This window comes from Salvia miltiorrhiza, chromosome 2, assembly GCF_028751815.1.
Source record: "Salvia miltiorrhiza cultivar Shanhuang (shh) chromosome 2, IMPLAD_Smil_shh, whole genome shotgun sequence".
Lineage (NCBI taxonomy): Eukaryota > Viridiplantae > Streptophyta > Magnoliopsida > Lamiales > Lamiaceae > Salvia > Salvia miltiorrhiza.
The window spans coordinates 40702138-40718754 of record NC_080388.1 but is presented as its reverse complement, the minus strand read 5'-3'; the positions used below and the strand labels follow the sequence as shown (position 1 = coordinate 40718754).

At 39.2% G+C, this 16617-nt stretch overlaps 2 protein-coding genes across 2 annotated transcripts; one reads left to right on the top strand and one right to left on the bottom strand.

Moving 5' to 3' along the window:
- Positions 1-1406: 1406 nt before the first annotated feature.
- Positions 1407-5506, bottom strand: LOC131013433 (glycerate dehydrogenase HPR, peroxisomal-like). The gene is made up of 12 exons (XM_057941500.1): positions 4604-5506; positions 4432-4515; positions 4209-4349; positions 4011-4132; positions 3856-3937; positions 3704-3776; positions 3535-3626; positions 2079-2261; positions 1934-2011; positions 1828-1872; positions 1639-1753; positions 1407-1550 (listed from the first exon to the last, which is right to left on the bottom strand). The coding sequence occupies exons 1-12, from the start codon at positions 4724-4726 to the stop codon at positions 1528-1530; spliced, it is 1161 nt and encodes a 386-aa protein (XP_057797483.1). The 5' UTR covers positions 4727-5506; the 3' UTR covers positions 1407-1527.
- Positions 5507-7640: 2134 nt separating this feature from the next.
- LOC131013431 (zinc finger BED domain-containing protein RICESLEEPER 2-like) lies at positions 7641-16529 on the top strand. Its single transcript, XM_057941499.1, has 4 exons — positions 7641-7735; positions 15388-16128; positions 16202-16261; positions 16385-16529. The coding sequence occupies exons 2-3, from the start codon at positions 15481-15483 to the stop codon at positions 16238-16240; spliced, it is 687 nt and encodes a 228-aa protein (XP_057797482.1). The 5' UTR covers positions 7641-7735; positions 15388-15480; the 3' UTR covers positions 16241-16261; positions 16385-16529.
- The last annotated feature ends 88 nt before the right edge of the window (positions 16530-16617 follow it).

Sequence of the window (16617 nt, the reverse complement as noted above, 5' to 3'; positions counted from 1 at the left end):
AAAACAAAGTAACGTTAGCTTTTTTAAAAATGTATTATAATAAAGTAATGAACGGGAGGTAATATTGTCAAAATTATTATTATGAACTACTATAGTGTGAGTAATGAGCTTGTATAATTATATTCAATGTAATAAAGTTGAATAATATAATTGAAATAAATTAGTGAAGTTGACGAAAAAATTTAAATAAAAATATTATTCAATTATTTAAAAATATGAATCTTACTAAATTATTAGTGTAAAACAATAAAAAATATAATTTTCGAAACAAATAATGTGTGTAGAAACAAATCTATGATTATTTTTAAGAGAATCATAAATATGTGGAAACAAATAAATAAAACATAATTTTTGAAATAAAATAAATAATTTAATCTTAAAAAAAATTAATTTCGAAAAAAGTAATAGCTGGAAAAAAACATAGGATTATTTTAACAAGAAACACTAAATTATTGGTAACAAATCAATACTAATATTTTGAAACAAAAAAAATAAAAAAATTCCGGAATAAAACTATATGATTTATATAATTTTGGAAAATAAAAAAACCAACAAATAAGGAAACCAAAAAAACTGAAAAAATAGGAACAAAAAGAACCATAAATTTCGAAAATCATAAAACAGAAAGAAAAAAAAAACGAAACAATAAAAACAATATATTTAATGATGGATAAATTAGTAAATCAATAAATCACTAAAAACCGGCCCATCTGGGCTAAATGAAAAAAAGCCGATTTTTTGCAGGTGTCCAGGACACTAGGTGTCCAAATATCACTACCCTGTGATTAAATATTACGATAACATGTGAGGAGCAAGTTTGGGTTGTTATAGCGTATTTATATCCAAATTGAAGGAACCATTGTTTATGTAGTTGTAACATCCGTTTATAAAAGTGTGGTTTCCGTTTTAGTATACCCTTATATTTCAACTTCATTTATACTCAATATTTACAAAAATTTTATCTAATAAATTATTTTAAAATTATCTAACAAATCAATTTTAATGGATCGTTTTCTTGACTCTATACACATCTTTCAACTATTTATTAAAACTGATCATACCCCTAAACCACACCACACTTTTGATGGATTAACAAAATTCATGAAGCTTTAGAGTTTACTAGAATTCAAATTATGAATATTAGAATAGAGTATATTATGAAGTTCTAATTAAAAATACTTATATACGATTAATTATTCCACCTAGTTTTTTTTTTATGATAACTTAACAGTATTAAATAAAAAAAATTGAAAGTCCGCGCCACAAGGGAATCAAACTCAAGACCTTTGGTCTTAGGCATTAATCTCTTACCGCTTAACCAACACACGCACCAAATATTCCACTTGGACACCATATATAAATATAACACAAAATCAGCAAGTAGGAGGAATTAAAGATTTAGGGCATGCACACAAACAGAAAAGTCTGTTAACATAATATTATAGATTATGATGCAAAATCCTGAGGGTACAATGGAGAATACAGTTGGTATAAGAGTTGAATTTACATACAATGGGTAGAGGTCTTTCATAGCTTAGAGACCGGCAAGCCTGCAAGAAATGAACAAATTTGAGCACATGATGTTACATATTTGGTAAGAATTGATATGATATGAGACATATATGCAAGTTGAGTTACCTAAAGCTTTGGAGTTAACAATGCTGGGGCATGCTGGTGGTGGTGGAGACTTGTCGTTGAGGAATGGGTCTACCCGGTTCGGATCCGCCCAAATCGGGTATCCCTTTATCTTGCCCTATTCAATCAAATCATGATTATGATAGGCCAGTCATGAAATTAATATTTGAGGTTTAAGACTTGTGTTCATACCAGGACATTAAGTGCGGCCAATGTGGCCATTCCTTCACGAGTCCACTGCAAATACAACATATGATTAGAGCCGATGACTTCAACATATCATGTTACAACAAGTTACCTTTGAAGCTGAGGCAATGTGAGGCACAATAATAGCATTCTTCATTTCTGCTAGCCCGGGCTTCATGTATGGCTCTTCCTGAAAACAATTTCATAAGTGGATATGATACGATAAAGAAATAATTGAATTGGGAAATGGGGTGTACCTCAAAGACATCAAGACCAACTCGAAACATAGGATTAACTCTCAAGTGGTCGACAAGAGCAGCCTCATCAATCACAGGTCCTCTGCTGCAGTTAATAAGGATGGCTTCCTTCTTCATCTTCCCCAGCCTCTCCTTATTCACCAGATGATATGTCGTCTTATCCAGCACCGGATGCAGACTTATCTGCACACCACCACACCCATAATCAATTCAAATCAATGGATTAATTGCGTCACTTAGGGGTGGAAAATCGGGTACCCGCGGGTACCCTACCCGCAAAATGCGGGTACCCGCGGGACGAAAACTGCCGAAAACGGCACCCTCACCCGACCCTCTTCCCCGATGCGGGTACCCGAATACCCGCAGCGGATACCCGCTGCGGGTATGAGGGTACCCTCACAGTCCCGCGATTTTTTTTTTAATTGTAATTTTGCGGGTTTTTGGTCCCACTGGAGGGTATTTCGTCCTGCGAGCGGGTATTTTGTCCCGCATTTCACAAAAAAAATTGAAAATATCCTTTCTATTTCATCGATTATCCATAAAACCTGTGACGAATAAAATTCCTAATATTATTAAATAAAATTATATTAGTTTAAATAATATTAGTATTAAATAATATTATTAAATAAAATTCCTATTTCATCGATTATTTAATTTTGGTTAATTGGTTTAATTCCTAATATTATTAAATAAAATTGGTTTAATTCCTAATATTTATTGGTTTAATTCCTAATATTATTAAATAAAATTCCTAATATAAAATTTTATTTTATTCCTAATATTATTAAATAATATTATTAATAAAATTCCTAATATTATTAAATAATATTATTAATAAAATTCCTAATATTATTAAATAATATTCCTATTTCATCGATTATTTAATTTTATTTTTAAATTTTGGTTAATTGGTTTAATTCCTAATATTATTAAATAAAATTGGTTTAATTCCTAATATTATTAAATAAAATTCCTAATATTATTGGTTTAATTCCTAATATTATTGGTTTAATTCCTAATTGGTTTAATTCCTAATATTATTAAATAAAATTCCTAATATTTATTGGTTTAGTTCCTCATATTATTGGTTTAATTTCTAATATTTATTGGTTTAATTCCTAATATTTATTGGTTTAATTCCTAATAAAATTGGTTTAATTCCTAATATTTAATTTTGGTTAATTGGTTTAATTCCTAATATTATTAAATAAAATTATTTAATTTTATTTTTTAAATATTTATTGCGAGTATGCGGGTACCCGCGGGTATACCCGTGGGTACCCTCTACCCGCGATTTTTGAGGATGCGATACCCGCACCCGACCCTCCACCCGAATTTTGCGGGTATCGGGTACCCGATACCCGCGCGGGTATCGGGACGGGTGAGGGTATACCCGATACCCGCAACCCGATTTTCCACCCCTAGCTTCACTACATCTATACATGCTATATATTACCACATCAGCCTCTCGGAGCACTTCATCCATGCTCGATGCCCGTTTCCACGTCACCGGCTGCTCCCCATTGGCTTTCAGGAACTGCCCGTAAGCTGCAAACACAAAAAATACTAATTATACAGAGCAGTGAAGAAACCAGTAGTGATGATGATGATGATGACGATCATGCCTGTAACGAACTTCTCGAGACGAGTGGACTGGTAGAGATCGTAGTAGATTAAGTTCATCTTGAACCCTTCTACCTATAATATTTTTCCACAAAAGTTAAAAAATTATATCAATGATTTTAGACAAGTTAAGTTTTAGGGATTAGTTGGAGACCATCATTCTTGCATATGCAGACCCAATTCGACCTGCTCCAATCACTCCAACAGTTTGGCCCTTTAGTAAGTTCCCCACAAAACTGCAGAATTATTAGTGATTAATTAAGAAAAAGAATGATTAATTATGTAATCCTTGGTGAATAGAGGACATACAGATGAGGAAGCCATCCATCATACAAGCCTCCCCTCATGAACTCATCAGCCTCAACAATTCTCCTGGCTGCAGCCAATGAAAGTGAAGCTGCTAACTCTGCTGTAGTTTCTGTCAGCACTCCCTATTTCAACACCAACCAACCAACTCCCATCAAAACTATTTCTACAAAATTAATCAAACTCTATATTAATTCTTACAGGTGTGTTTCCCACAGCAACACTATATTTGTTAGCAGCGTCCACGTCAACGTTGTTGTACCCCACAGCCATGTTGCTGAAGGCACTCCCTCCTGCTCTGCTCAATGCACTGAACAATCTCTCCCCCCAATCCTCTGTCAGCTGAAATCACAACATATTTCTTTTTTGTTTATTGTTAAAAAAATCAAGTCCAAGCAAGTTGATGATGAGTTAATTAGTTTACCTGTCCAATAACTCCATCACACTTATTCCCAATCAAAGAAATGATGTCTTCAACAGATAGTATGGTTTTCTTCTCCGTGCATATCTGCAAACAGAAACAAAAGAATTAAAGAAATGTATTTGAAAAATTATAATAATAATAATAATGAAAATGATGTTGATTAATTAATTACTTCTAGACGGCAATCTTGATCAACCAAGAGATTAATCCAGCGTGTTCCTGGCATAGATTTGGTGCTAACAACTCTGTATTTTCCATTAGGATTGTACACTTCAACTTGCAATGGTCTAGCCATGCTTTCACTTCTTGTTTTTCTTTTATGTGGAGCAGCAACGGAATTTTTTTAAATTTCTAAATTTGGGAGTGTATAAATTTATATATTATTTATACATAATTGGATGTGGTGGAGAGTGAATGGTTAGAGGCCTTTCATTTTGGCATGAGATAATGAAGTATGTGGAGTGACGCCACGTAGATATACCTATCTTTTCTTGCTAACTCACAAATTTTATTATCGTTTGTTTGTGGACGTGATTATGTGTTTGGCATGGTACATATAAGCAAGAGAAATTATTGGTCGTTTTTGACAGTTTTTGACAGCATTCAAGAATCGGCGATAGGCCGAGTCTCCTTCAATCCAAATCAGTCCAATAAAACGTAAGAAAACAAAACGGAAAAAGAAGTTATAAAAAAAGATGAAGAAAATAAATTAAAACGACGAATTCAATTATCGAGAACATAACACGCACAGAGTCACTCACCTTCAAGCCACCGATTCGATAAATCCGAGGCGCAAGACACCCATAGATAGTCGAACTTGCAGCTGAAATCACCTCTGATATAGGCTTCACCGCTTCGTTCTTAACGTTTGCACTTCAAACATCTGACGTAATCGCAATGGATAGATTCGGAGAGAAAAAAGTAATAGATACAAAAACAAGTGTATGTATACGTATGCAGAAACGCGTGCGTGCTAGAGAGAGAGAGAGAGCGGAGTTGACAGAGGGAGAAGAGGAAGGAAGAGGAAGAACCCACGTACAAAGCGCCGAAATTAGTCTTCAAATTAAAAATAAACACTTTAATTCGTTGGATTGCACTCTCACCATAATTTATACGCCAACTTTTCTCATTTAATTAACAACCCCAATTAAATTATTATTTGTTACACCATTTATTTAGTGCAGTAGTTTTGATCAATTCTTTATTATGAGGTGTATAATTAATTTGTGTGCATACCAAATAAATTATGTCAACTGTATAAGCGTATTAAAGGCTTTTCTTTATCGATTTTTATCATAGATTATCATGATATTAATATTGCGCATTCTATTCAAATTTGTAGAATGTGAGACTAAACATAAATTATTGTGACTCCTTTACTTAATACAATGAAAATGTTTGAATACCCCTAAAAACAAATTAATATGAATAAATAAGACATAACAAAAGGAGGGAGGAGAGTTTGAAGATTTTAAAAATGAAGATTTGGAAGTATTCTATTCAAAATTACATTTCGTTTATAGGGAAATGAAAATGACAATATGGCAGTAATTATGATAAAGTGAGATCAGCTACAAATGTTGGAGTAATTCTCACGTGCAAAAAGACAAACATAGATTAGGACAACTTAAATTGTTGACTTCTATTATTGTCCAGAAGGAGGACCTATGGATGGGCTCTATATTTGATGAGTGGTCACAATATTCACTCTAACTATATCGTAAAAATTTATTTCAGACAAATTATTTTTTTGATTCAAACCATAAACATGATTGATTGTTTTAAATAAATTGTACATTATACGGTAAGGCATATATGATATTTTCACATTATTAATGAGATATGGCATACTAATAATAACGAATTTAAATACGAAGAGTGTCAGACATGTTATTATTCCTAAATATTAACACAAACTCGATAGAACTAGTTTTTTTTTTTTCTACATACAAGGCATATACTAAAATCTAGGGGTGTAACCGAACCAAGCCGCTCGCGAACTATTCGGAGCTCGGCTCGAAAAAAGCTCGTTCGAAATTCGTTCGTTTTGTTAACGAGCCGAACTCGAGCCCGAATCCGAGCTCGATAAAATTATCGAGCCGAACTCGAGCCTGTTCATGTTCGGCTCGTGAGCTCGCGAATATGTTCGGCTCGAACCTATTCGTCGCGAATATGCTCACGAACATATTCGCGAATAAGCTCGCGAACATGTTCGTGAATAGGCTCGTGAGCCTATTCGCGAATAGGTTCGCGAATAGGCTCGCGAATAGGTTCATTAAATTATTAATTTTATATATTTAATTTATTGAATTTATTCTGAATAATTAAAAAATTATAATAGTTAAAAAAAATAATATTCAGTAACTTTACAAAGTATCTATTTATTAAAAATAAATTAAAAATTATAACTCATCATTAATTAGAAATCTAATTATAATAATATTAATTAGTTATATATATACTTATATTTATAATTATTTTATTAATTCTAAAAGAAGATAACTTATATTACTATTTACTAATTATAATTTAATATTTATTATATAAGCTAAATACATCTTAATTAGTCAATTAACTTTTAAAATACTTAAATATAATTGTTTATAGTTTGAAATTTGTTATATAACATAATTTTTTGTACAAGATATATAATTATTAATTAGACATCTTTAGTATAATACTAATCATATTTTATATAGATATCTTTAGGCTTTGGTATAATACATTAATACTTATTATATAAACATAACTTATAATATTTTTTTGGGAGAGAAAATATAACTTATAAGTTATAACTAATCATAGAAGTTATAATTTGAAATTTATTAAATAAGATATATATTTATATATATATATATATATATACATATATTAAATATATAATCATACAACTAATTTATAAGATGCTTATATAACTTATAAAGATGTCTTTAATACATTACTATTTATTAATTATACTTTGATATTTGTTATATAAGCTAAATACAACTTAATTAGTCAATTAACTTATAATATACTTATATAACTTATAAAGATGTCTTTAATATAAGATACTTATATAACTTTTTATAGTTTGAAATTTGCTATATAAGAGAATTTTTTGTTATACAAGATATATAATTAGACATCTTTAGTATAATACTAATCATATTTTATATAGATATCTTTAGGCTTTAGTATAATACATTAATACTTATAATCAACAAAGTTTGGGAGGACTTTAAATAGGTGGCTATTCCTAATTCTTCTACAAAAAAAGCTGAGTGTATTCATTGTAAGACGAAGCTTACAATCAACAAGACTGGTGCTACATCGCACTTTTTGAGGCATCTTGCGCATTGCACTGCTAGCAAGCTTCAGAAATCTAAGGGTCAGCAGAATCTCACCGTTACGAAGACATTATCAATGAAAGAAACAGTGTCTTCGGTGCAGAATTTTCAGTACGACCATTCTGAGCTTAGGGAGATTATCTCGCACATGATTATTGTGCATGAGTTACCCTTTTGCTTTTCAGAATATGAGTTGTTCAATTTGGCGTGCAAACCGCCACACCTCATTACCAGAAGATTAGTAGGGCTATGGCAAAGAAGGATTGCATTTCTTCTTACGAGATGGAGAAGAAGAAATTGATGGTGCAGTTGAAGTCAGTGAATCGTATGAATTTGACTACAGATCTTTGGAAGTCGGATCAAAACCTCTCGTATATGGTCATAACTGGTCACTATGTTGACTCAGATTGGCAATTACAGAAGAGGACTTTGAACTTTTATGACATTCCACCACCACATACAGGGATTGCAATTTCTGACATGTTGCAGAAGTGTTTGGTTGAGTGGGGAATAGAGAAGAAGGTGTGGACTCTCACTGTTGATAATGCTGCGAATAATGATGTGGTTGTTCGGCTATTAATGGACAATCTCTTATTCAATGGGACACTTCCCTTAGGTGGCAAAATATTCCATGTGAGATGTTGTGCGCACATCCTTAACCTCTTGGTGTTAGATGGCTTAACTCCTATTCAAGATATCATTTACAAGGTGCGAGAAAGTGTGAAATATGTAACAGCTTCAGAGGGACGTGTCAACATGTTCACTGAAATTGCAAAGCAATTGCAATTGTCTTCCAAGAAATTGGTTTTGGATTGTTGCACAAGGTGGAACGCTACATACTTCATGTTGTCGGCTGCCTTGGAATTTAAAGCGATCTTTCCACGATATCAGCAAAGGGATGCTTCTTATATCTATTTGCCTACTGAAGATGAATGGAAGAGAGTTCAAATTTGGTGAATCAAGAAACCAACACCTAACTAAAAGTGATAATCATAAGCTATACCTAGTTTGATTAGCTGAAGAGGACGAAGAAGACAATTGGAAGGCTGGAACACAAGAGAGAATTTGTTGTTGTATTGAAGATGAGAGATAGCGTGAAAAATACAATGCACGAGCTCGGGGCCTATTTATAGATTACATCGGAGGGCAAAATAGTAAAATCAGTGCTAAGGCATGCATTTGGCGTGGTCGAGGGGCATATCGGTAAATTCGCCTTCACGCGGGAAATCTCCCGCGTTTCTGGCGACTCCGCTGATGAAGACCGTTCCTCTGGCGAAAACTGCTTCTCTGGCGAAGGTGACTTTTCTGGCGAAGGTGACTTCTCTGGCGAAGGTGACTTCTCTGACGAAGGTGACTTCTCTGACGAAGGTGATTCCTCTAATGAGGGAGATTCTTCTGGTGAGTGAAATTCTTCTGGTGAGGATGGTTCCTCTGGCAAATATGATTCCTCTGGCGAAGATGATTCCTCTGACGAGTGCATTTCCTCTGCCATACTTATTCCGCTGGTGGGGCCGATTCCTCTGATTTACATTATTTTCCTACTCTGCACATATCACTCCTCATCAACCACTCCCCCCTCTAGTCTGGTTGAGTCGGGTATTCTTCGTGTTCAACCAGCGAAGTATTATTAAAGCCAGCGTTGTGCTATTTTCCTTGGTCCCTGCAAATCATGAAGACACGAGAATTCTAATATTGTAAGAAAACAAAGGTGAGCTCTGTAAATTGCTCTCTGGGATTTTTGCTACTCCCCCATCTGGTCTGACTAGTTTGCTCTGGAACGGTGCAACTAGTCAGAGGATTCGCCCGCATGAATGACGTCATCCGCATTAAATGCCCGTCCCTTCTACAGTGCTTTTTCCGTGTCTCGAGGTTACTTTTCCAGCCTTCGCATCCTTTCGCCTCCCCGTAGAAATCCTAGACCGTCGATTACTTTTTAGGGCCACGCGTCGTTCATCCCGTATACCGATGGCTGCCCGCGTACGTTACATATTCAGTTTTGAACTTTTACTTCCCACTATTCATCTTCTCCAATTTTTCCGAATTCCTTCATCTGCAATTTCCGACGATCCTCCCCCCTGTTCCGGCGTACTTCCAGCGACCCTTCCGTTCCGGTATTTACAGTCAATCTTTCTTTGACCTAGGTAACTCGCGTACCCTCCTCTCCCAATATTTGTAATTAGTTGTAGTGTAGTGGCGTAATTGTTGGTGCTCTGATTGAGCGTGCTAGAAACTCCTAGGATTAAAATTTTCGACAATGGCCTCCACTTCCGTTCCTCAACCCTCGCGGTCGCCCTCTTCCTCTCCCCGAGATTCTTCATCTTCCTCCCCCCAGCCCCAGGGTCTTGAAAACCTTCCTTCCCCCTCCACCTCTCATTATTCTTAGGCTATTCCCCGTCCCTCCCGTCCTAAAAAGAGAACTAAAAAAGCCCCCCAACCCCCTAAGCCTGTTCCCGAATCTCGCCTTAGCATCGCGGCGATGGAAAAGATGAAGAGCAAGTGTCGTTGCCCTGAAGGCTTAAAATTCATGGCCTTCTCCAAAGCCTCCACGCCCCCCGAAAAACTTCGTGATCACAAAACAGTGACCATCTGGCAAGCCCAGATAGATGTTGGCCTAAGGCTTCCTCCTCCTGCTCTCCTGGTTGACGTTTGTAATCATTTCCGCATCCCCTTTTACCAAATCACCCCTTCTGCCATCCGGAGACTATACGCCTTCCACATTTTATGCCGCGCTCACGGTGTCGGAGACACTGCCAAATTGTTCTGTCAAACCCAGTCTCTTCGTATGCAGGGCAGTCCCCTGTATAGCTTTGCCGGTCTTTAGAAATATCCCACCACCTTCCTATCTTCCTTAAATTCCTTTGACAAAAACTTTTTATTTAATTACTGTTACGTGCGCACCCTTGTTGGTTCCTGGCGTGATCACGGCAGCCTTGGAGTTGGAGTGGCATAATCCACGGACCACCTATAAACCAGCCTCTCAGGCTGCTCCTTCCGCCACTCAATGCCATAAATGAGGCCGATCCCCTACCCTGTAGATATCTCGCCGAGAACCATTTGGCTTTGGCATACAATGGTTTATTTCCCCTATATCCACAGAAATCAATAGGTAAAAAATATGGGTTAGAAAATATATTAACTTTTGTTACCCTGATTCTAACGGTGTAGAATTTTTATTTGCAGACATGTCTTGGAGGGAAAAGTGCGGGGTCAATTTGGATGTCGCTGCTTCTCCCACTCGCAGCGGGGAACGTAGCTCGGGGGGCTCTGCTTCCAGAACGGGCCCCTCAGAACAACCCACCATGCCCGAGGTAGACACCTCTCACCCAATGACAGAGACTTCTGACAAAGGGAAGAGCGTGGAGGCCCTGCGCACGTTCAGCTCAGAGGACCCAGAGGTTGACGTCAGTGGCCTTGTTCGTAGGCGCAGACGTTCTGGCACCGGTGGGGTATCCGGTGCTGATGCAGAAGATGTCCAGATTGTGTACATTACTGACGAAGTTCCCTCTCCCAACTCAGCCCAAGACATCGCCACTCCCGAGTTCACGAAGAAGAGGAAGAGGGGCTCTCTGATCTCCGTGGGTGAGAAGGAGAAGCAAGAGGGCCTGAAAAAGGCCAGCAAGTCCATGGGGCCAGTGAAGAAGTCTGCTGGTAGTACGAAGACTCTCTCCTCTGCCGCCAGAAAGGGCAAAGGCAAAGCTGTGGCCCCTCCTGTTGAGGGGCCAGAGGATTTATTCCTGGCCCGATTTCAAGTCTATCGGGGCAAGAATTTGTTGATGCCATATCCGCCCGTGTTCACTCGAAGGACAAGGAGAAGGTAGGGAAAATGCCACTAGGGACACTAACCAGTCAGCTTGGCCAGTTGGCTCTTCAGGTACCTTGCAGTTTGTACTTTTATTTTTAAAATTTTAAGTTACTAACCTCTTGACTGTTCTGGTGGAACCCATTTCTCTGATGAGAACCATTCCTCTGGAGAGGATTATTTCTCTGTTCTGACATTACCCATTTTATTTCTTTGCAGGTGGAGTCTCGGCTCTGGGGAGCTATCCAGTGCATCCACGATTATGACGTGCTGGAGAAAGAGAGAGAGAAAGAGCAGGCGGACATTGCCAAGCGTGATGATGACATCGCCGGGGTGGTGGAGCGTCTCAGTAAAGCTGAAGCAGAGATTGCCGAGCTGAAGGCTCAGCTGGCCCAAGCAGAGGTGGAGAAGGCCTCCTTGACCTCTGAACTGATGAGGATGACTAAGGAGAGTCACGAGAGCCTTGCCAGATTCAAGGCGGGGTACGAAAAAGACTACAAGGAGGCCAGGCATGGCTGGAGGAGAACGCTTGTGGAGGCTCAGAACCGTGCTTATGTCTTAGGAGCGCGAGATCAGCGTCTGGAGTATTTCTTATCTCCACAAGGCCAGCACTTCCTGGGGGTGATGCTGGAGGGTACCTTGGCGGCCTTCAAACAAACTCCAGAGTATTTGGAAGACTTCGGGCCCCTCTTTCGCTTATGTAATAAAGCAGTCCGCCACAAAGACGTTGGAGATGGCGGGGGTGACCCCGGAGCAGCTTGCTATCCTGGATCTGCGAGCCTTGATGGAGAACCTCCAGGATGAGGACATAAACAAGCTGATGGGGATCACCGAGAATTCCCCGGGGAAGCCGGGGTGGTGGTATCCGGTGCTAGAGAAGGCCCTTCCCTATTTTGCCTTTGGGGTCGGGTCTGACTCATTGCCCTATGCTCCAATGTATGTGCCTGCCTTCTCTGCTTCCCTGGTGGGCTTCGTGAACCGGCTACGGGATCCCACTGGCAACAGCACCCGGACATTTTTTCAGTACAGCATGGCGCCTCCCCTGCCCTCTGATCTGGCGGCCTCAGCTTTTGAAGACTCTGCTTCCTCTTCCTCCGCGGTGGATCAGCTTTTTACCCTGTATAGAGACGAAAAAACATATGTACAAGAAGCTGTGAAGCTGTTGGACGTGGAATCCCGTCTCCCGAAGATGAAGGAAACTGGCATGCTGCCGGTGTTTATAGAGGGAGCTCCTTCTGGCCAGATCCCTGCAAGTGGTGTCCCTCCTCTGGTTTCCTCTGCCTCTGCTCCCGCTTCCTCTGCTCCTGCTCAAGACCCTTCCATTCCTCCCTCCTGATGGCTTTGATTTCCTTTTTGACTTGACAAATATTCTTGTAACTTTTTAATTTCTAAAAACTTGGTACTTACCTCTGATTGTTCGATGTGTAAAATGCCCGCACATTTTTTGAATGAAATTACTTCACCACTTGACTCGCCCTTAGATTTCTGCGCTGGTCCTGCCTTCCTTCATGCTTTATGTTATTTTGTTGCTTGTTGATGTTGATTTATGTCTTTGTTGAAATTTGAGTGACTCCTTTGCTAGGTACTTCTTTAGTTTAGCCCTCCGTACTAGCTTCGCGCGTTTCTCTGATCTTCCTCTCGGGGATTTCCGCAACTCCTCTGTCGAGGATTTTGATGACTCCTCTGGCGAGGATTTTGCTGACTCCTCTGGCGAAGATTTTGGTGACTCCTCTGGTGAAGATTTTGGTGACTCCTCTGGCGAGGATTTTGGTGACTCCTCTGGTGCGGATTTTGGTGACTCCTCTGGCGAGGATTTTGGTGACTCCTCTGGTGAGGATTTTGGTGACTCCTCTGGCGAGGATTTTGGTGACTCCTCTGGTGAGGATTTTGGTGACTTCTCTGGCGAGGATTTTGGTGACTCCTCTGGTGAGGATTTTGGTGTTGCTTCCCGTTCAATCATTCCTTTGCTGCTTCCCATCCAAGCATTCCTTTGCTGCTTCCCATCCAAGCTTGAACACTCTGCGCGGAGCATGGAAGACCCGGGGGGGTGCAACCAACTTTCGCGGCTTACGATTAAATAGTAACCCTCTGCGCGGAGCATGGAGGACCCGGGGGGTGCAACCAACTTTCGCGGCTTACGATTTAACGAACACCCTGCACGGAGCATGGAAAACCCGGAGGGTGCGACCAACTTTCGTGACTTACGGTTAAGTGCAACCTCTGCGCGGAGCATGGAGGACCCGGGGGGTGCAACCAACTTTCGCGGCTTATGATTAAGTGCAACCTCTGCGCGGAGCATGGAGGGCCCAGGTGGCGCAACCAACTTTCGCGGCTTACGATTGAGAGAACACCCTGCACGGAGCATGGAAGACCCGGGGGGTGCAACCAACTTTCGTGACTTACGGTTAAGTGCAACCTCTGCGCGGAGCATGGAGGACCCGGGAGGTGCAACCAACTTTCGCGGCTTATGATTAAGTGCAACCTCTGCGCGGAGCATGGAGGGCCCGGGTGGCGCAACCAACTTTCGCGGCTTACGATTGAGAGAACACCCTGCACGGAGCATGGAAGACCCGGGGGGTGCAACCAACTTTCGTGACTTACGGTTAAGTGCAACCTCTGCGCGGAGCATGGAGGACCCGGGGGGTGCAACCAACTTTCGCGGCTTATGATTAAGTGCAACCTCTGCGCGGAGCATGGAGGGCCCGGGTAGCGCAACCAACTTTCGCGGCTTACGATTGAATAGTAACCCTCTGCGCGGAGCATGGAGGACCCGGGGGGTGCAACCAACTTTCGCGGCTTACGATAGCATCCCTCTGCGCGGAGCATGGAAGACCCTGGGGGTGCAACCAACTTTCGCGGCTTACGATAGCATCTCTCTGCTCTGCTGGCCGCATGATCCCTCTGCGCGGAGCATGGAAGCCCCTGGGGATGCAACCAACTTTCGCGGCTTACGATAGCATTCCTCTGCGCGGAGCATGGAAGACCCTGGGGGTGCAACCAACTTTTGCGGCTTACGATAGCATTCCTCTGCGCGGAGCATGGAAGACCCTAGGGGGTGCAACCAACTTTCGCGGCTTACGATAGCATCCCTCTGCGCGGAGCATGGAAGACCCTGGGGGTGCAACCAACTTTCGCGGCTTACGATAGCATCTCTCTGCTCTGCTGGCCGCATGATCCCTCTGCTTTGGTGGCAGCGTGATTTGTTGAGAAGCAATTTTAATACTTTAAGTATTTGTTTGCAATTTTACTCCTCATCAAAATTGTTTGCAATTTTCTCAAGGATTTCAAGAATGTTACTGATTTGATCTCAGGTATTTTAATACTTTAGGTATTTGTTTTAATATTGAATACTTGTCTGGAATATTGCAACTTAGTTGATGTTAGTTATATGAGAGTCTTGAGAATTGGTTTTAACTTCTATTTTCTTCATGTTTAACTACTCTAATTTAGAGTATGTGAATACTTAGCCTATGACTTGCATGTGAGATAATTAAAGTGGTTTGAGGTTGGAAATACTTGGTTTCCAGTTGATGGGTCTAGAAAGACAGTAAGATCAACTAGATCGTCCATGTTTACGTGTAACCCCGTCTCCTCCTCAACCAGAGCATTAAACAGAGCATTGAACTAGGGTGAAATTTGATAGGGTGAACAGAGCATAAGAAGAAAATAATCTGCTATGATGTTGTTTCCTAAACAGAGCATTGAACTAGGGTGAAATTTGATAGTTGAGAATAATTGCTACTAACTTATTCTGAAGTCCTCCGTATATAGACAATTTCATGAAGTAAATAATTGCTACTAACTTTAAATAATTCACTTTTATTGTAGGTTCTGAGTATCCAACATCCAATCTTTTCTTACCTCAACTTATTGAAATTGGGAGCTAATGTTGAAGGTTCAGGTGACTTTTTCTTGCAAGAAATGAAAGACAAAATGACAAAGAAATTTGATAAGTATTGGGGATCTTGCAACATAATGATTTCAATAGCAGCTGCGTTAGATCCTAGAAATAAGATGAAATACATTGAGCATTGTGCTAGCAATTTCTTTTCTGAAGCTGACGGAGTATTATTTAAAGTCACAGTTCGTGAGACTTTAAATAATCTCTATGCCGAGTATGTTGAGGAATATAGAGCTGGTAGTAGTATTGGAAGGAGTTGCAGTAGTGAAAATGATGTTATTGCTAGTGAAAGGGGCAGTGCTAGTGTTTTGATAGGATCTAATCCAAGTAATTATGCTGGATATCTTCAAACTGTTGATGATGTTGAAGATTTGAAATCTGATTTGGATACCTATTTTGAAGAAAAAGTCATCAAATGGAAAGAGCCTGGACATTTTGATGTCATTATGTGGTGGAAATTGAATAGTCAAAAGTTTATAATATTATCAAAGATGGCTTGTGACGTGTTGTCGATTCCGATCACTACTGTTGCTTCAAAGTCTGCATTTAGTGCGTGTGGTCGAGTTATAGAACCACATCGAGCCTCTCTAGCAGTAGATACAGTGCAAATGTTACTTTGTGCCGGGGATTGGTTGCGAGCTACTTATGGGATTAAGGGGAAAAAGAAGGTATTATTATTTATTTTATATTTTTTCTTACATTTATTCTTATATATAAACTTTTCTATATGTCTTTCTATAGGATGACATTCAAGACATCAAAGAATATACAATGTCTTGAGAGTTTTGTGAAGAAACATTGGTAAAGTTTTTTTTTTTTTTTTAAATTAACATTGGTAAAGTTATTTCTTTTGAATTTGTCTAATTTTTGGTATTACTCATTTGTGATTTTTTTATGTAATTTGAATTTTTTTGGTATTTGTAGGATGAGAATTGCAAGGAGCTTCAAGATCAAATGCCATGTTTTATAAATATTGTGTAATTTTGATTCTTTTTGTGGATTTATTTTGTGATTTTGCATTGTGGATTGAAATTTTTGGAATGACTACATAACAAATTTTATTTATTATTAATACACGAACCGAGCTCGAACTCGAGCCTGAATTCGAAATCGAGCTCGAATTCGAATTTAAAATCGAGCTCCAAAATCGAGCCAAA